We start from the raw sequence: 21,314 nt of genomic DNA, 5'->3' as shown, positions 1-21,314 counted from the left end.
AATGGGTTGAATATAGGCCATTTTCCAGGCTTTATGGTAGAGATACCATCAGAGTAATAGAGCATAAACAGGTGACAGGACAAGAGTCAGTTCTGGTGCACAAACCTTCAGGACAATTGGAGGGATTCTCTCAGGACCAGGAGACTTTTTTAATGTCTAATTTTTGACAATATTCTTCTGATTTCTGTCTAACAAAAGGACTGAGGAAACGTTGAGTATTGTGTATCTGGAATGATTGTGGGGTATTTAACATAAACAATTATGCATGCATTGGAGGCAAAGTATGAAGCCAGGAGATTGACTTTTTCTGTGGGTAATAATGATGATGCAATAGAGCCATCTGAGTGTGATAGGAGTGGAAGGACTGTTGGAAAAAAATTATGACCAGCTGTTTTAGTGAGAAACCAAATGGTTTGGCTGCCATTTGAACACAATGCAAATTTCCTGCTTTCAATCTGTTTTGGGTAGACATGTATGGCATGAGTTCAGATCCTTTGAGTGCATGTGTGGGTTGGTGGATGAATTAGAAAAAGGAAGTTGTCAACTGGGCCAAGCAGAATGTAAATATACCAAAAAAGCCAAGTGATAACATGGAGCATCAGGAACAAAGGGTTCAGTTCATTTGCCTTGGTGAATATATTTTTGCCTAAGATTATTTGGCATTAGTAAAACCTGGCTCTCAGTTAGACATAACTGGAATCTAATGTAAAGGGTTTAGTATTTTCAGGAAGGACAGAAAAGAGAGAGGAGGTAGGGGGGGGTATACTGCTAATGATATCTTATGATATGAGTCCACTTAGGATAGAAACTAATGAAAGCAATAATAGAAATAATGTCCATCTAACAGTGACTTTGACTCTATTTGGTATGAAGTGGTAGCTAAAAGGATGAAATATATAGTGGGTTATACTACACGCATACTCTGATAGTACTAAATGAGTAATCATTATGACTGACTTTAATTATCTAGACATTGGTTGGGTAACATAGAAAACTTAGAAGAAGGAAACTTCATTGGACTGTTCATAGCATTAGCAGTTTTACTCTTTCTTTTAAGTTTACACAGTGATCAGCATTCATATTTCCGAATTTAGGGACACAAAACGCTCATGTTGAAAAGATTATTTTACTTATTATTAATAAAATAACACTTGACGTTTAGACCCCTGTATTGAGGTCATCATCAGAAGGATACATGTGTATAGGAAACCAAGCTACATGCTCTTGCACTGTATAAAGGTAAATTAAATCCATGCTGTTCATTAATCTTTTTCTTAGCCTGACCTCTAGTGATAAAAAAAAAAAAATAAATAAATAATAAAAAAAAAAAAATATATATATATATATATATATATATATATATATATATATAATAAAAAAACTACAAGAAACTCTGCTCAAGTCCTCCTGTACAACAAAGCTGGAATGGTAGGAAGTCAATTGAATAGATTCATATGGAATAAGAGAGAAATTAGTCGGAACACTAAATTAGCTGTATACAAGACAGTGTTCAAACCAGTTTTAACTTATGAATCTGAGAGCTGGGTCAGAAGTAAGACACCTGAACAAAGGTTAGAGACTGCAGATATGAGAGTCCTGAGAAAGATTAGAGGCGTGAACGGATGGCATCAATGGTAATATCATATTAAAAACGAGGGTATTAGGAAAGAACTTGACATTGTCAGCATCCAGGAATGCATTAGCAGAGCTAATCTCAGGTGGTATGGTCACTTTAACAGAATGGGCGAAGAAAGATTAGCAAAACAAGTGTTCTCTGCCAGGTTGGCAGCAAAACGACCCAGAGGAAGACCAATATATAGATGGATTGATATGGTACAAAGTGCCTTAGACGATAGAAATATAAGATGCGATAATGTTTTGACAAGTAACAGACTGATTTGGAGGAAAATTGTAGATAGGAAGTTAGTACTACATGAAAAATTTACATCATTACTATCATATCCTGTACACCCCTTGAGGGTACATGGCAGGAATTTGATGATGAATGCAAGAGCATGTAGATTTGTTTCCTGTATACACACTTATCCTTGTGATGATGAACTCAATACAGAGATCGAAATGTCAAGTGTTATTTTATTAATAATAAGTAAAATAATCATTTCAACATGTGTATTTTGTGTCCCTAAATTCGGAAAAATGGAAGATTAGCAGTTTTAATTTTCAAGCAAATATGTTCAAAGTTAGAGAAATTATATTATCATGGGAGGAATAGGGAGAATATGCATGTAATTATAGCTAAGAAATGCAAAATTGATAATGATATAAATATGGTATGGCACCAAAAAAAAAAAAAAAAAAAAAAATACTGAACTTTGACACCCCTTCAGTACATGTGCTATGAGATATGTCATTTGACTGCATGCATGTTAATAGATGAGCACATGTAGAGTCTACGCCATTACATTTAACTGTAGCAATGGTGTTGACGTTGGAAGAAAAGATGTTTATTGTTGAGCATTATTTTTGTTCATACAGAGCTGGTTGGAGCAAACGATCCAAGCCTACAACACGTTTGTGAGCAGTTGTTCATCATTTTTGCAAGTGTGCACCAACCAGTAGTGTCATTGTTGCCTTAATTATGAGGGTCCAATGTACTGAGAGTGTTCTGCTGCAATGCAAAGGACATTTGGGGGCTCACAAACTGTTAACAGAAATGAGAATCACTAGTGTGTATGCTGGAAGAAGTGTAACAGTTTCTGAAACACAGTCAACACTTGGGATACTGAGACAGTCACTACAGAGAATTTTTAAGGATTTGGGAACCTTTTTTTCATTCAGATGGGTCAGTGTTTAGCAGCAACAGATTATGCTCCATGGTGAGAATATTGTGCATGAGTGCTGGTCAATGTCTATGAAGATCTGTCCTTCCTCCATAATGTCTGGTTCTCGGATGAAGCACATTTCTATCTAAGTGGTCATGTAAGCAGATGAACCTACAGGTTTCTTGAGACCTGAATTTGTCCAAGAGAGACCTCTTCACAGTGAGAAAGTCACTGCATGGTGTGCAGTTTCCGGCCATGTCATTATTGGATCTTACTTCATTGAAGAGGGTGGTTTAACCATGACCTTGAATAGCAAATGCTACTCAAGAATGTGCTGGTTCCATTCACCCAGGATTTGCATCAGATGTATCGTGCAAAAAAAATTCTACTTCATGCACAGGTATTTCAACATGAATGAGCAACCTGTCACAGATTTATCAGAGCACTTCCCTGGGAGGCTCATTTCGAGGTTCACAGAATTCCCCTACCCTTCGCATTCTCTTGATCTCACATCACTTGATGCCTTCGTTTGGGGGTGTGTTGAAGGAATGGGTATTCTGCTATGACCCACTTTCAAACTTTGATGAACTAAGGGATAAAATTACACGCTATGCTTTTTTTGTGTGTTTGCTCTACTGTATCAGTGAGTATATGGTTATGAATCGGAAGAGGTAGACCTTCAATGTTGAAATCTGACATTTTGAGTGTGTATACAGATAAGAGAAAGTTGCCTAACTGGAGCCAGCAGACTGTTTGATGTAAATGCAAGAAAAAGACAGGAGGTAACTTGTTTTGTCAATATACAAATGCTAGAAGTATCAGGAACAAAGGAGTTAAGTTTATTGACTTGTTGAATATGTCATGCCATAAGATTGTTGGTTCACGAAACCTGGCTCTCACAGTCAGATGTAATGACTGGACAAGAGTGTAAAAGATGTATTTTCAGGATGAAGAGATGGAAGGATGGCGGTCCTGCAGTTGATATAAGATAATTTGAGTCCAATCAGTGGTAAAAAATACTTGTATGATATTAATGATGATTGTATTTCCACAGTGTCAGAAGCCTCATAGACTCGTTATTCACACAATACCTATCATCTTGAAATCATTCATGGACAAGGCATTGACATCTACTGCTGGCAACCCCTTTCATCCATCCATGACCCCCATAAACAAAAAATCTAGCCCCAACATCATTGCTTAACACATTTGTAGTTTACAAAGGTGACCCTTTATTCACTCTCTCTATCTGTTTTGCCTGTGGTGTCAATCTTATAAAACCCCTTTAATAACTCATATGCTCCTATCATATCCCCTCTTTTTCACCTATCAGTTAATTTTTGAGTCCTTCATTTTGGAGGTTTAATGGAGTATTGATAACACTAAGAAAGGATTAAAAAATAAATTTAATGCTTCCAATATTTCATCTCAGTTACTGAGACATCAAGGAGTACTAATAACACTTGTAATACATGCACACAAAGAACACAATACTCAATACAATATGTGGGTGACTCTAAAGTCCTGTTTAGGTGATGTGGCCTCTGTGGGCATTTGTAGGCAGCCTAGGATGTAACTTGGGACATCTGATGATTGTTTCCCCAAAATTTGGGAAGTTTTATGCACACTCATATTTGTTTACATTAGGTTGATTTCTAAGTGTAGATATAAGTTTTTTGTTCATCTAAATGTATGGCAGCTGATCTACCTATCTGTCCGATATAATCTGCATTCATGACATAGTCTCGCAGACCATGTATTGGATTCCACTACAGGATCTTCTGGAAGAAAACCACCATGCTCCATCACAGTAAAAAAAAAGAAAATAAAGACTGTTTTTGGAATCTGCAACAGCACTCAGAAATCAGCCTAATTTAAACAAATATGGAGGTGCATAAAATTTCCCAAAATTTGGGAAATAATAATTGTCACAGGTCCTAGTTTACATCCTAGGCCACCTTCAAATGCACCTATATAGGACTTCAGTCACCCACGTGTTACAAGTGTTATTTGTACTCTGTGAAGATGTCTCAATAACTGAGACAAAATATTGGAAGCATTAAAATTAGTTTTTAATCCTTACTTAGTACTGTCAATACTCTGTTAAACCTCCAACATGTCATCCCATCACTTAAGCCTTAATACAGATTTTTTTGAAGTCTACATAGGGAGTTCTCTTTAGGCTGCTGCAATCTTCATCACCTTACTCTGGGTCCTCTTCACCAGTTCATCTCCACAGAATCCTCCACAGCGTGTTCTTCAACAACCACACAGTGTGATGTGTTGCTTTGTGTTCCTTGCATATGAGCTCTAAATTTTAGTTTCTTGTTCACAATCACCCCCAAATCCTGCCTAATCAATTTCCTTTAGTTCAGTTATATCAGTATGGTACTATTTTAATTTCTTCTTTCCACTTGGCCACATTAAACTGGCAGACATTTACCATTGCTTGTTGTCCTGCAAAAAACTCTGCATCTTAACTATCACTCTTTCCAGCTTTGCATCATCAACAAGCAACTGAACATTTCTCCTCACAATTTTTTATATCATTAATATGCAAATTAAACAGCAGAGTACCAAGTACTGAGCCTTGTTCTACACCACTAGTCACCTTCCTTTTCCTAGACTTATTTCTTCCATAAAACACACTTTGATATCTGCCCATCAGCCATCCTCTGCCAACCTTTTCCCAGCCATGGTTTGAATATACTATAGGTTTGTAGAAGCTCTTTGTGGGTAGGAGCCACATAAAAAAAAAAAAAATCCAAATCACCAACTTCATATCCATCCCCGTTTCCTCCAATTTATGCAAATGAGTTCCACGTGGAATCTTGTCAAATGCCTTTGCAAAATCCAGTTGTATCACTGAGAAAACATTTTTTTTATCCAACTCAGTTGTCACTTCATTATAAAAAAGTAAGCAAATTGCTAAGACAAGACCTACCTTTCATAAAGCCATTTTGCCTCTTATAAAGTATGTTCCTGTCTATATACTCCTTAATTCCTACTTTTCCAACTTTAACTACCACTCCTGAGTTACTGATTGGCCTATAATTTGCTACTTCTGTCTTGGAGCTTATGCAGTGGAGCTATTTTGCTCTCTTTCCACTCCTTGAGTGCTTTCCTAGAACTCGAGCTTAAATTAAACATCTTGGTCAGAGTAAGTGCTAATTCCCTTCTGCATTCTCATAACACATGGCTTGATATACCATCTAATCCTGTTGCATTGTTCTCATTAAGACCCTGCAATACCTTAAGCACCTCCAATTCATCAACTTCTATTATCCCATCCATCATTGTTGCATTGAGCACTGCAATGTCACCATTTGGATTCTACACACATACAAAATTATTACTCAGTAACTCAACTATTTTACTTGCTTTTGTTATCTCCCTACAATCAACAATTTTAAAGTCATCCTTCCACAGTCATTCTTCATTTTACTTTCCATATAGTGCAAGTTTTTAGGAATTAGCTTTGTCCTAATACACTAGTTTCCTCTTATAATTAGCTTTGACCTTCCTTACCATACAGGTAGTTGCCTGCCTTGTAATGATTATGGATATGCTGATCACTCATATCTTTATATTCCTTCTACAACTTTTTCTGCAGCTTCTGCTCAATGAAGCTGTTCTCTTCCTAACTTCTACATGGTTGGTCGATTGGTAGAGCCTCTGCTACTAATGGCTCACGCAAAAAGTTAAGCAAGTTTGAGCATGGTTAGTAGTTGGAAGGGATCAATCGTTTGAGGCTGTTGGACATTCTCCCTTGATGAGTCTTTGGACTCATCGAGGGAGAGTGCCACATAATAATAATAAAGCCTATAGTACATATGTATCATGATAGGCTAAGGTTTATTGGTTTTTTTTTTCTATTATTATTAAATTTTATTTAAATGTAAATTTTAATTTAGTTTTAATTATAATATATAAAATTTGAATTTAAATTTTATATATTTTTTCCATACTTTACTCTAGAGATCAAACATGTAACTTTCTCAAGCCACTTCAGGCCTCCAGTAAGCTGGATAATTGTCTCACAATGGGTGATGAAGTTCATCTCCCACTGGCAATGAACACAAAAAGCATTTGCAAATATCCATGCTCACTGTGGAATTCAAACGTATGACCTTTTGGTTGGAGAATCAATACATAAACCTCTTGGCTAACTAGTCACACAATATGTGTGTGTATACATAGCGAATATAAATATATATAATCACTGAATATATATATTTATGTATATATATATATTTTTTTTCAGTGTATATACAAGATACACACACACACACACACACTAATATACGAGAGGGTGGTCTGAGAAGTTCTCGGCCTCGACCATACATGGCAACACTATCGGCAAGATTTTTTTTTTTTAAATTGGTACATCTGTCATAAGCATCCATGTGAAATTGCAAGTCATTCTATCAAGCAATTTGTTTTATACAGCTGTCTGAAGCAAAAGTGTTGTCTGTATCCCTTGAAATGGATAAAATTGAGTATCGTGCGGTTATAAAATTCTTTGTAACAGAAGGTTACTCCAAAAAGAAATTCATTCGAAGTTCATAAAAGTTTATGGGCACTCTTCACCTTCGTTTTTGACAATTAAGAAACGAGCTACCGAGTTTAAATGCTGCCTTACCAGCCTTGAAGATGATCCACATGAAGGATGTCCAAAAAGTGGAACAACACCTGAAATCATTGATCGAGTGCACGATATGGTATTCTATGACCACCGAGTCAAAGTGCATGAAATTTCTGAGACTATAGGCATATCAAAAGAATGTGTAGGATATGTTTTGCAGGAAGAAATGTAAATAAAAAAGAAAAACAAAGAATTGCAAATGAAAAAGATTTGCACAAGATGGGTGCTCTGCACTTGCTCACAGCAGATCAAAAATGCACTCACATGAAAATGTCTGAACAGTGCTTAGAGTATTTTAACAAGAATAAAACTGATTTTATTACTATGGATGAGACTTGGATTCACCATTACATACCAGTAATCCAAACAGCAGTCAAGACAGTGGACAGAAGCTGGTTGTTCAGCACCAAAGAAGACAAAGTAGTTTCCATCAGCAGGAAAGGTGATGGCATCGGTGTTTTGGGATGCTAAAGGTATTTTGTTTATTAATTATCTTTAAAAGGGTAAAACAACAACTGGGGAATATTATTCTGATCTTTTAGCCAGACTAAACGAAAAAATTAGTGAGAAAAGTCTCGGGTTACAGAAGAAAAAAAAAATCATCTTTCATCAGAACAATTCACCTGCCCACAAAGGTGTTTTGGCAATGTAAATTAAGGGATCTGCACTATGAATTGTTGGAACATCCACCCTATTCCACTGATTTATCTCCCTCTGACTTCTGTCTCTTCCCAAAACTAAAACTCTTCCTCTCTGGTCAGCGCTTTTCTTTGAATGAAGAGGTGATTGCAACTATAGAGGAGTATTTTGCATATCTTACTGAGAGCCACTACACGGACAGGATAATGTCACTGGAGCATTGCTGGAATAAATGTATTAGTCTTAATGGAAATTATGTTGAAAATTAAAAATAATTTTAAAATTATAAATTCGTTTTTTCATTGTTAGGCCGAGAACTTTTCAGACCACCCTCGTACACACACACTTCAGGTGGGGGTGTGTGTTAATGATATATGTTTTAGTAAGGAAATACCGTGAGTAGACATATTACTTAAAATTATAACAACGGAATTAACTCGCATAAAATATTATTTATTAGTAGAATTTTTGCCTCAGTATCACAGGCATCTTCAGTACATGTAAAAAAGGCTAATTAAATAATAACTGACAATTCCAAAGTGGTCACCTAAGTAGCTCATGTAAGATAACTAAAAAAGGTCAATAAGATAACCTACAAGTGCAAGGAATTTGGTAGACACTTGGGTGACTTAGATGTGGAAGCTTGTCCTTTGGAGAAGTGCCTTTTGAATCATCAGAAAAATCGCCACCTTTCTCACTTCTCCAAAGGACAACCTTCCACATCTAAGTCATTCAGGTGTCTACCAAATTCCTTGCTCTTGTGGGTTATCTTATTTCGGACAAAGAGAAGAATCTGCTTTTATTTGGATTGAAGAACACAAGTTGTATATTCAATACCTTGAACCTGAACAGTCTGGACTTGCAGAGCATGCCATCAACACTAGACATAGAGTTCATTGGAACAAGACAAGTGTCCTTCACAAAAGTCAGTTCCTCATGGAACAGCTTTATAAAGAAACATGTGAAACCGTACCTCACTCTCCCAACTTAAACAAATCCGATGGTCTACTCCTATCCCCTTTATGGGAGATAGTACTTTTTTTTTAAATAGTATGACTGTGTATATATATATATATGTGTGTGTGTGTGTGTGTGTGTGTATATATATACAGTCATACCCCGACTTACACGAATCCGGAGTTACGCGGTTTCTTATATGTATGTATTCCTGTCCCGCTTCACGCCTCACCACTAGTCGTATCTTTCAGGTGCAGTCCGCATTCACCAGTGTCGCACATGCTGTGAACAAGCACTGACATGTTTCGCATGGTCTCCACTCATACACGATTTTTATAGTCTACAAACCTTGCGATTGTTTAATGTTATGTTCTTGATAAAAATTTTATCACATAAAAAATAATAATGTTGTCATCCAAAAGAAGCAAATCCGATTCTTCTACTAGCAAGAAAAGAAAAACATTGACTTTGGAAACAAAACTCAACATTATTAAGGATTTTGAAGGCGGAATGAAAATTTGTGAGCTAGCAAAGAAGTTCGATCTACAGGAATCCACAGTAAGAAAATCATAAAAGAAAAGTTTGCAGATTTTGGAGGACATAGATTCTAACGAGGAACGAATTGTAGCCACAAGGCAAGAAATAAAAAAAATCATTAGCTTGCTATGAAGAAATTTTGCATGACAAGAAAAAGACATTATGCTGTCAGACGAATCTATTAGATTTTATGAAACCATAGACATCGAAATAACTTTCTTTTTTTTTTTATGCACAAAAAACTACAATTATGATTATATTTCTTAAAAAATGTAGGTGTTTTTGTAAACCTTTGGTCCCAATTGTATGTTTGTATATATAAATTACATGCAAAATTATGCCCCGAGTTACGCAAATTCGACTTACGTGCTTTTTGTTAGTCTCACCTACTGCGTAACTTCGGGGTTTTACTGTATGTGTGTGTATATATATATATATATATATATATATTTTTTTTTTTTTTTTTTTTTTTTTAAATAAGTTAGGAAACTTAATGACCTTTTTTAGTTATCTTACATGAGCTACCTAGGTGGTACCCTTTGGAATTGTCAGTTATTGTTTAATTAGCCTTTTTTTTTTTTACATGTACTGAAGATTCCTGTGATACTCAGATGAAAATTCTACTAATAAATAACATTTTATGTGAATTAATTCTGTTATTATAATTTTAAGTAATTAATGAGTTCCATAAAGGGGCATTATATCATTGTTTGGAGAAAATTTCTGTGTGGCAACTATTTCAAGAAGAAGTTAATATAAGAATCGAAAGAACAGTAACAACAATGTTGATATTTTTGAAAAATATAATTTGATTCATTAATTGTTACTAGAATGAACCCTTACATTATGCATATTCTTATGTTTTCTTAAATTTTTAAAAATTTATTGTGTACGATTTATGAAGACAAAAACACATGTTAGAGCAATTACTTTACTTGCAATTAAGAAATAACACTAAACCTTTTTACCTCTATATCGAGGAATACAAAGATGATCAAGGATCATTAGGAATACACTCACACAATCACAGACTCAAGGTACATGACAATACATTTAAGTATGCTTTAGTATAACTGCTTTGTTAACTATTTAGCCTGAATAAGAAAGAAAAAGGCTAAGCTATTTATGGCAACGGAGCAGACCCATTGTAATGACTAGCTTTAAAGGTTAAATTTAATAGGATTTTAAATGAAGGATATTAATTAACATATCTGTGTCAAAGTTTTGAAGGTAATGATGGTGAGGACTTGACAAAAGACATGATTAAAGGTGATATGTAAAAGTTTTTTTAAAACATCTTAGAAGGAGTTTGGTTGGTTTGAGAGCATTCAGGAATTGGACTGGTTTTGAGAGTACATGGGAGTAATTTATTCTATTTAATAGCCACAAGGGGTAGAATAGTAAATAGGGTGTTTTAGTGATTATAGCAGAAAATTTCATTTGCATTCATTCTCCTGGAAATCAATAATGAAAAACTTTTTGATGTCAAGAGTATCTTTAGATTGTATTGCATGCAAGAATATTTCAGTAGTAGTATTTTTGTTATTTCTTGTATGTTTGTGTTTTTTCTTTGTGTTAGAAAGTAGATACTCAGGTATATGAATATTGCAATCTCAATAGTATTTGATTCTATTAAGTGAAACTTAATAGAACAAATGGTGGCACTAGTATAACAGGTGTCACGTCCTGACTGGCAGTTGAACTATTTTATGTCATAGTAACATGTTGATTTGAGTTATTGTGGTTCTATGTTTTAGTAAATTTTGTTGTTTAGTAGTGAAGACAACTCTGTAATTCTGTAAATAACAAATGGTTGTTCCATCACCATAAATAGCTTAGCTTTTTCTTCCTATTTTAAACATTTTTAGGAGAATCGTGATTTTATCAGAAAATTTTGACTAAAAATAATTTATATATAATAAAAAGTATAATAAAATAACATAACAGATGATTGATAAATTATTAAAAGTGGAACTACATCAAATGCACCTCTACAGTCTTGTTATCCTTAGGTTTTTTTGTGTTAGAGTTCTACCATCATGTTCTTCTGATTGCTATATGGGCTGCAGATGAGTCTTCCAGACTCTTAGAATTGTTAATCCACCATTCTTGTTGAGATTAGGATGATGAATGAACATCTCACAATTTCCTTTGAATTTTCTTTTAAACCAGGTTTTGGCATAGTGTAGGAACTAGGTGCCTTTCCAGTTAATTCTGTTACATGTTTGGAACTGCATGGTTGGAAAGGCCTGTTTAACCATTGCGAAGGTTATGTTTGTGTTTGTCTTTTTGTATGGGAATTGTGTGTCCTGTTTCCTGTATGTAGGGTAAGTTGCAGGCACACTAGATTTTATGAACCCTCAGGTGGGCAACGTAATGAAGGGATCTTTGGATGAGCTAAGCATGCTTTTTAATTTTTGCAGGAGGTTTGATTGTTAATCCATCATTCTTACCTTAATATTGTATTTATGCTGTGTTCTATTTTTTCTAATATTCCACTAATTTATGTTTATGGTGTGGCTATGGCATTTTTATAATATTTTTTACCTTGTTGTTCCAGCTAAAATATGACATATGGCAGTGTGTAAAAAGGAAAATTTTTGGAAAGAACTCCAATGTATTACTTGATGGAACACTTGTGAAAAGGGAGCTCACCAAGCAATCATTTTCCTGTATTTAAAGGATCTGTATGGTGGTTTGAAATGCATGTGAAGTTTTTATGTAAGATGATGTCCTGCCATGATGTTGAGTTCAGATGTCATGTTTAGCAAGTTTGTAGGTGGGACAATTTATGGTATCCACTGTGAGATGCAAAGGACTCCAGGTTTGTGGACTTAGGTGATCCATACAGCCTTAATATATGCAGATAAAAAAATAATTTGAATATAATTTCAGTTAGCAACTTGTAATATTAGCTAACAGACTAATTTTTTATTTTGCTGCTGTAGGCTTTCATTCTTAGCTTTCTCTGAGAATGTGTTTTTAAAGTGCATTTGATAATGCTGTTTTGAGATGATGAAACATTGCCATATAAGTAATTCAGTTAAATTATTCATTTTCATTCCAGTTACATGCAGTTTGTTCCAAAAACTGACATGAATCAATGCAATAGCTATAGAAATTTGAATACAAAAATACAATTTCTGTTCTTTCGAAACATATATATGAACCATACTTGGTCATAATGAGTTATAATAGAAAATTTGGTGCATCTAAGTACTGGGAAACTATTATTCGCAAGTGTGAAATTACACAAAATAAAGGTTTTCAGTCTGGTTAAGAATGACAGCATGATCTTTTATTGGTTTGAGCCTTTTGTTTAGTAAATATTTCCTATTGATAGTAAAACAAATGCAAGATAAATATCTCCCAAGATCAGAGTGATTCATTTTAACAATTCACTTTTATAACTTGCAAAATAGACAGATTAAGCACATCAATAACATTAGATAGGTAAGAATGCAATTTCACTTATAATTCACTGGTTTAAGCATTGCAGTAATGTGTGTCATTATCGTAGCATAATTTCTGTTTAAGGTAAAAACTGCACCATGGAATACTACTCGGGCCTTTATTTCTGCAATGAAGGGGAAGTGTTTGCTTCAGTTAGGTGGGGCAGCTGATCCTACAGGATGTGGAGAAGGTTTTTCATATGTTCGAGTTCCAAACAAACCACAGCAATCCAAGGTGTGTATTTTTATTTCATAATGTTTATGGTTTCTAATAAAATTTGAATTATTATTTATTTATTTTTTCACACAAATATTGACTCATTTATTTTGAGTGTGTTTGTGTGTGTGGATTGACTTATAGGTATAACAGAAAAAAAAACAGTACTGAATAACTACAGCGATATAAGTTATGGAGTAACTGGTTTATTAACAAAGAAATACATGTTTACACATGATGATATGTACATCTACAACTATCAGTGGAATCTTGGTCGAATAAAGCATCAACAATGGTAGATTAGGAATGGACACATTATCTTTCAAGACAGGTTTCTTAGTGCATGTGAAGGTTCTCTGTCATTTTGGAGAACAAGGGTTTGGCACATCTGCTGGATCATATAATTTTATCCCCTAGTTCATCCAGGTTTGAATGTGGGTCATGGTGGAATACCCATTCTTTCAACATATCCAAATGAAGGCATCAAGTGATGTGAGACAAGGAGAACACAAAGGGTATAGAAAATCTGTTTATCTCGAAATGAGCCTCCTGGGGAAGTGCTCTGATAAATAGGTAACTGGTAATTAGTTTACGGAATTAACAACGCATATAAAGTATATTAATTAAAGATAACTTTAATAAATAACTTCTATATTTCGGCAACGTCACGCTGCCATCTTCAGGAACATAAAGATATGGTATGTGCACGCAGGCACTAACAAAAGCAAATGAGGAAGAAAGCAAGAAACTAATATTGTTCCTAAAGTCCTAATGGTGCCCTCTGGTGGGCTAATTTGGTTGTTTTGGCAGTTGGGCTGAAGTTCTCAAAATGTAGGTCTCCCAAATTTGGGGTAGTTTAAGACAACCAAATTAGCCCACCAGAGGGCACCATCAGGACTTTAGGAACAATATTAGTTTCTTGCTTTCTTCCTCATTTGCTTTTTGTTAGTGCCTGCGTGCACACATACCATATCTTTATGTTCCTCAAGATGTCAGCGTGAAGTTGCCGAAATATAGAAATTATTTATTAAAGTTATCTTTAATTAATATACTTTATATGCGTTGTTAATTCCGTAAACTAATTACCAGTTATGTATGACCAATGTATAAGCCTTGCTACTACTGATAAATAGGCTCTAGAATGATGTGGCATGTGACAGGTTGCTCTGTCCTGTTGGAATACCTGTACATGAAATGGAATGTTTTTTTGCATGATACATCCTATGCAAATCCTGGGTGAACAGAACTAACACATTCTTGATATAACATTTGCTATTCAAGGTCACAATTTCACCACCCTTTTTAATGAAGTAGGGCTCAATTATGCCATGGCTAGAAACTGCACACTGTGTGCAGTGAGTTTCTCACTGACTTTCTCACTGTGAAGAGGTTTCTTTTGGACAAATTCAGGTCTCGAGAAACCAAGAAACCTGTAGGTTCATCTGTTTACATGACTGACTTAGATGGAAATGTGCTTCATCCAAAAACCAGACACTATGGAGGAGGGACGGATCTTCATACACTCCCAGTATGTCGAAACCTCTCAATTAAGGCACTGATGACACTGTTGCCTGGGGTGCTTACTGAAATTATGAACAAACTGCTCACAAACATGTTGTAGGTTTGGACCATTTGCTGTACCAAATCTGCATGAATGAAAATAATGCTCTACAGTAAACATCTTTTCTTCCAATGTCAACACCACTGCTACAGCTGAATGTAATGGTGTAGACTCTACACGTGCTCTTCTATGAATGTGCATGCAATCGAATGGCATATCTCATAGCGTTTTTGTGTGTGTGTGTGTGGGGGGGGGGGGGGCTTGAAGTTCAGTACCTTTTTTTTTTTTTTTTTGCACTATACCATAGGTTGGCTCGTGATAGGAGGAAATCCCTACTAAATATAGGTATATACTTATCTTTTTATGGGATGCTTAAGGGTCAAAGCTGTATAACTGAGAGGAGACCTCCACATAGCCTTTAAAAGCAATGCGGTGAACCGACCAGGGCTTCTGACCCTATGTTCAATCCTCACCTTCTCGTGGTGGACGCTGTTGGTTATCTACTTGGATACTGAACAAACGAGGATGGGCTGGCAATTTGGGATTTAGCCGACCAAATGGTATTCTTATTGGTGAAGCCAAAATAAAAAATGATGGTACAACATGACAAAATTTCATGCCGGCTGGGGCATCGCCCGGTTAAACAAGCCCCCCCCCCCCAGTTGTTTTCACCAGGGAACCAGGGCGAACAGCGAAAAGTCAGCTACTGGAACAAATCTGAAAACAAACCCCAACTCAACATCACCAGAGTTAAAGATCGGTACTATCAACATAACAAGCCTGAATGGCAAAGAAATGGAGCTAGCTGAGGAATTAGATAAGTACCAGATCGACATAATAGGGGTGATTGAAACAAAAAAGACAAAAACTGGTGAGATCTTTCTGAGCAATAAATACAAAATGTTATATTCAGGCAATGACAATCAAGGAAAAGAAGGAGTAGCCATAGTATTCAACACAAAATACGAGGCTAATCTTCTTGAATGGCAGTCAGTCTCAAGTAGAGTAATGTGGGCAAATATGAGAATGGGGAACTGGACAATGAGACTTATTTGTACCTATGGTCCCACAGAGGGTTCTACTATGGTAGAAGTGGAGGAATTTTTAGAAAAAGCAACTGACACAATGAAAAAGGAAAAGTTAGTCCTTGTTGGGGATCTAAATAGCAGAGTAGGAAATGATTGTGAGACATACAAAAATATTTTGGGAAAATTTGGAGAAAAGAGCAAAGCTAATAACAATGGCAAATATCTGTTGGATTTCTGCTCGGGACATGGACTGGTTATTACTAACGCCATGTTCCAACATAAAAATGTGCACAAATTCACATGGAGAGAAGAGGCTAGGAATAAGAAAAGTCTCATTGACTATGTTATCGTTGATAGTGATGTTTTCTCCCTGGTGCAGGACACCAGAGTGCACAGAGGATTTGAAATTGGAAGTGATCGCTATTTAGTCTTGAGCAGGATAAAATTGAATTTCATATTGAAAAGAATAACATGTACGAAAGTTTTAAAGCGAATAAAAGTTGAGCAGCTCTCAGATGTGAACTATAGACTAAAATACATAAAGATTATTGAAGAAAAAATGAAAGAATTTGAGAACAGGAATCAAACTTTGGAGATTCAGTGGCAAACTGTGAAGAAAACATTGATTGATTCTGCTGGAGAGGCATGTGGTGAGGTTGTCTGCAAGGATAAAAAAATCAGAACTCCCTGGTGGACACAGGAAGTTAAAGAGGCAGTGAAGGAAAAGAAGAAAGCATATCAAAAGTTCCTGGCAAATAAGTCAGCCTTTACTCTTACAGAATACAGAGACAAATGTAAGAAAGCTAAACAGTGTGTAAAACTAGCTAAACCAAAGTCATGGGAGGACTTTGGCAAGAATATAGAAAATAAATATCACGAAGGTGGCAAAATATTCTGGAGGTTGTTGAAGAAGCTTAGGAATGGAGGATAGAGTGCTGTAAATGGAGTTAGAGATGATAAAGGTGACATGAAAACAGGAGAAAAAGATATCCTTGAAGTATGGAGGAATTACTTTGAAAAACTGCTAAATGAAACAAGCAGTGATGACAGCACAGTGGTAAAAAACACTGACCAGGCATGCAGTCAGGAATACATATCCATACTTGAAGTAGAAAAAGTCATCAAAGGCTTCAATGTGGAAAGGCAGCTGGAGTAGATGATATTCTATCAGAAATGCTGAAATATGGTGGTATAAGAGTCTTACAGTGGCTGCACTGCATAGCTCAGAAAGCCTGGACAAAGGGACGAATTCCTGATGATTGGAGCTCTACTCCAATCATCAGGAATTGGTCCCTCTTTTTATGTATAGTACCCATATATAAAAAGGGAAATAAAACTGAATGTGAGAATTACAGAGGTATTTCCCTACTGAGTGTTCCTGGCAAGATCTATGCAAGTATACTTGAGAAACGGTTGAGAAGAATTGTGGAAGAAAAGCTTGGTGAAGAACAAGCTGGATTCAGGCCAAATAGAGGCTGTCAGGATCAAATCTTCACTTTACGACAAATAGTCGAGAAAGCATGGGAATATAACAAAGATCTGTATTTAAGTTTTGTAGATCTGGAAAAGGCATATGACAAGGTGCCAAGAGAGAAGCTATTCAATACGCTGCAGTTATATGGTGTCAATGGGACATTATATCAAGCAATACTTAGTCTTTATTTGAGTTGTAAGTCAGCAGTTAGAATTGAAGGAAGTACAGGAAGATGGTTTAATGTTAAATCTGGTGTGAGACAAGGATGTACATTCTCCCCTCTGTTATTCATTATCTATATGGATCACATTATGAAGGAAAGTGGTATTAAACATGATATCAAAATTGCAGATGTTAATGTCAGCTCTTTGCTTTATGCGGATGATGTTATACTTCTAAATAAATCCGCTACAAGTCTGCAAGATTCTCTGACTAAATTGAATAGCTGTTGTAATAGATATGGTATGAAGGTGAGCACTAAAAGACAAAGACAATGAAAATAGGCAGAATCATTGAAAATGTCAAATGTGTTGTGAATGGAGAACCTGTGGAATAAGTAAAATATTTCAGCTACTTAGGCACGATTTTTACTGAAGATGGTAAATTAAATATAGAAATAGACATCAGAATCAACAAAGCTGGTATGGTGGGAAGTCAATTGAATAAATTCATATGGAATAAAAGAGAAATTAGTCAGAACGCTAAATTAGATGTATACAAGACAGTGTTCAAACCAGTTTTAACTTATGGATCTGAGAGCTGGGTCAGAAGTAAAACACTTGACCAAAGACTAGTGGCTGCAGATATGAGAGTCCTGAGAAAGATTATAGGCGTGAACAGATGGCATCAATGGCAATATGATATTAAAAATGAGGATATTAGGAAAGAACTTGACATTGTCAGCATCCAGGAATGCGTTAGCAGAGCTAATCTCAGGTGGTATGGTCACCTAAACAAAATGGGCGAGGAAAGATTAGCAAAACAAGTGTTCTCTGCCAGGGTGGCAGCAAAAGCGACCCAGTGGTAGACCAAGATATAGGTGGATTGATACGGTACAAAGTGCCTTAGACGATAGAAATATAAGATCTGATAATGTTGGAGTCTTGACAAGTAACAGACTGATTTGGAGGAAAATTATAGATAGGAAGTTAGTAATGATATAATTTTTTCATGTAGTACTATCATATCCTGTACCACCCGTTGTGGGTACATGGCAACAATTTGATGATGATGATTAGCTTTTTATTATTATTTGCAAGTAATTAGTAAAAGGCATGAAGTGGCACAGGCAAAAAATGAGGTATAGAAATTAAACATTAAAATTTTGGAATAGTTTATTAATTGGTACTGAATTAAAAAAAAAAAAAAACACCATGGAAACTGCTGATAGTTAATAATGCTGCTGAGTTTGCTGAATGAACTGCTTAGATTGATTAATGATATTACCTCTCTCTCTCTCTCTCTCTCTTGGAATGGCTGAAATGGCAAATAGAATTTTTCATTGTTTCCAAAATTGCTTTTCCAATATTGTGAATGTTACTGGATTGTGTGAACCCAGTTACTTGGTCACCTGTAGGAGTGGCATCAGTAAAGCTTTCAGAAATGTGAAAAATTTAGGATATTAAAACAACATTCAAATGATTCATCTAAAAATAGTGGCCCTTCTATCCCTAAAGCCCCCACCTGTTTGATGCAAACATCTGGATTTATATGAAATAAACTGCCAGTGTTGTATTCCATATTTAGGTCAAACAGGGTGTTTGAAAAGAGGGGAGGGAAAACATTAAAAAATGAACATTGTGCAAAAAAGATAAGACAGTCACTGTAGTAAGTGTTTTTGTTGCTGTTTTTTATTTTATATGAAGTGAAAAATGTACAAGAAATTAAATGGGAACTGATATGAGTATAGTTTTCCCCCCTTCCCACTAACAAAGACCCACTTCCTATATTTAGGATACCAAAGCCCTCAGCATTGCTACACTCAGAGCAACACTCTAGCTGTAGTTAAGTGTGCCTTGCTGGTTGGTCTCTTGCTCTGGGACATTTGAAAAAATTTTTAGCTTGTAGCCAAAAATCCTGTGGGGAAGTGATTACAAAAGCGAGGATCCATGTATGCATTATTTGAAAATCTGGACGATGTATTCATTGGAAAAAACAGTAACGAGAAGCCTGTTCCAAAGAACAGAGGTAGACGAAATGAAGAAAGAAGATGAGAAGTTGGTTTCATATGTTAGCAGTTGAATTATGTATGAATGTTGACTAATGTCATTTTTGGGTGAATGTTGAGAGGCAGTTCAATGGAGCAACACCCACTGAGCTGGCTACCAACATTTTTCCAAGCATAATAAGACATAAATGTAGAAATTCACTTATTTGCTTATTCTATTGTCTACTTCCACATTTAATTTGCTATCTTTACTAAAAATTGTGCCCACATAGTTGAAATGTTTGTTACGTAGGGTATTCAGGATGCAGCTGTCTTTAATGCTGAAAATCTGTGTTCACAGTCAGTCTTTTTATTGCTGATTTCCTTGCCAAATTTGTTACAGCAGTTATTCAATTTAGTTAAGGATTCAATCTTGCATAGACTTGTACTGGATTAATTTAAGAGTGCAGTATCATCTGCATAAAATAGAGCTGAAATTAACATCTCTAATTATGATATCAAGTTTAACATCACTTTCCTTCATAATGTGATCCATGTATAAGGGGGACCGGAAAGTAATCGATTATTTTTAATAGATCATGTTTAGGCGATTGTTTTTTCTTAAATAACGCATAAATTATTAAATTTGATTTTTATTAAATATTAGCATTACTTTTCTATTTAAAAAAATCTTTGTTTTTTTTTTTTTAATTATTTTTTTAATATGGCAGACTTTAAAGTTGAAGAGCACCATTTACATCATTGTATGCTGTTTTTGTTTCGCCAAGGAAAGAAAGAATGCTACCGAGGCTACCAAAATCATTTGCTCAACTAATGGAGACGTATTGAAGGTTAACAAATGACAGCGATGGTTTAGGAGATTTGCAGAAAAAAATTTGGATCTCTCTGATCGTCCTCGATCTGGAAGACCTCTTACTCTAGATGATAATGCTCTTAAGACTCTCGTTGAATCAGATCCAAAACAAACCATACAAGAATTAGCAGAGAAACTTAATTCATCATGGTCAACTGTCCAAGAGCACTTACATAAGAGTGGCAAGGTTCTTAAACAGGGTGTATGGGTACCGCATGAGCTGTCAGAAAACAATAAAGCACAGAGACAGGCGATTTACAATTCGTTATTGACCAGACAACAAAATGACCCTTTTTTGGAACGAGTCGTAACTAGTGACGAAAAATGGTTACGGTGTAAGAATAATAAATGCAAAAAACAAAATCCAAATCAAACTCCAGTTCCAACACCTAAAGATGAATTTCATCCACAAAAGGTTCTGTTGTGCATTTGGTGGAATATTCATGGAATTATTCATTACGAACTCATGAAACAAGGTAAGACTATCACAGCAGCCATCTACTGTGAACAATTAGAGCGACTACATCAAGCATTGTTAATCAAACGTCCTGTGCTTGTCAACCGAAAAGGGATAATTTTGCAGCAAGATAATGCAAAACCACATTCTGCAAGAATGACTCAAGAAAAAATTAGGCAATTAGGATGAGAACTTCTATCGCATCCTCCATATTCGCCAGATATTGCCACCTAGTGACTATCACTTATTCAGGTCCTTAGAACACAGCATAAGAAATAAAACCTTCCTTTTGCAAGATGATGTCCAAAGGAGTTTGATATCAGTTTTTGTCTCCAAAGAAAAAACAATTTTCAAAAAAGGAATTCTAAACTTAGTAGATCGTTGGAATAAGGTTATAATTAACGATGGTGATTATAAAATTGAAAAATGTTAATTTGTTCTTTAATAAAATTTATATTAAAAATGTAGTTCAAAAAATTGATTAGTTTCCGGTCCCCCCTTATAGATGACAAATTGTAGTGTAGATAATGTGTATCCTTATCTT

The 21,314-nt window shown here is 35.5% G+C and overlaps 1 protein-coding gene across 1 annotated transcript in view; it reads left to right on the top strand.

The window, feature by feature from the left end:
- The window catches only part of LOC150107421 (transcription initiation factor TFIID subunit 1-like), a 688,572-nt gene that overhangs the window by 444,552 nt on the left and 222,706 nt on the right, over positions 1-21,314 (top strand). The window contains exon 24 of the mRNA XM_090391849.1: positions 13,099-13,248. Within this exon, the coding sequence (XP_090247975.1) occupies positions 13,099-13,248 (150 nt within the window). The remainder of the gene's footprint in view (positions 1-13,098; positions 13,249-21,314) is intronic.

The sequence above is a fragment of the Typopeltis vanoorti genome, chromosome 4, assembly GCF_054136105.1.
Source record: "Typopeltis vanoorti isolate ZY-2024b chromosome 4, IOZ_Tvanoo_1.0, whole genome shotgun sequence".
Lineage (NCBI taxonomy): Eukaryota > Metazoa > Arthropoda > Arachnida > Uropygi > Thelyphonidae > Typopeltis > Typopeltis vanoorti.
The sequence above is the reverse complement of the archived record's forward strand: the minus strand, read 5'-3'. Positions and strand labels throughout refer to the sequence as shown.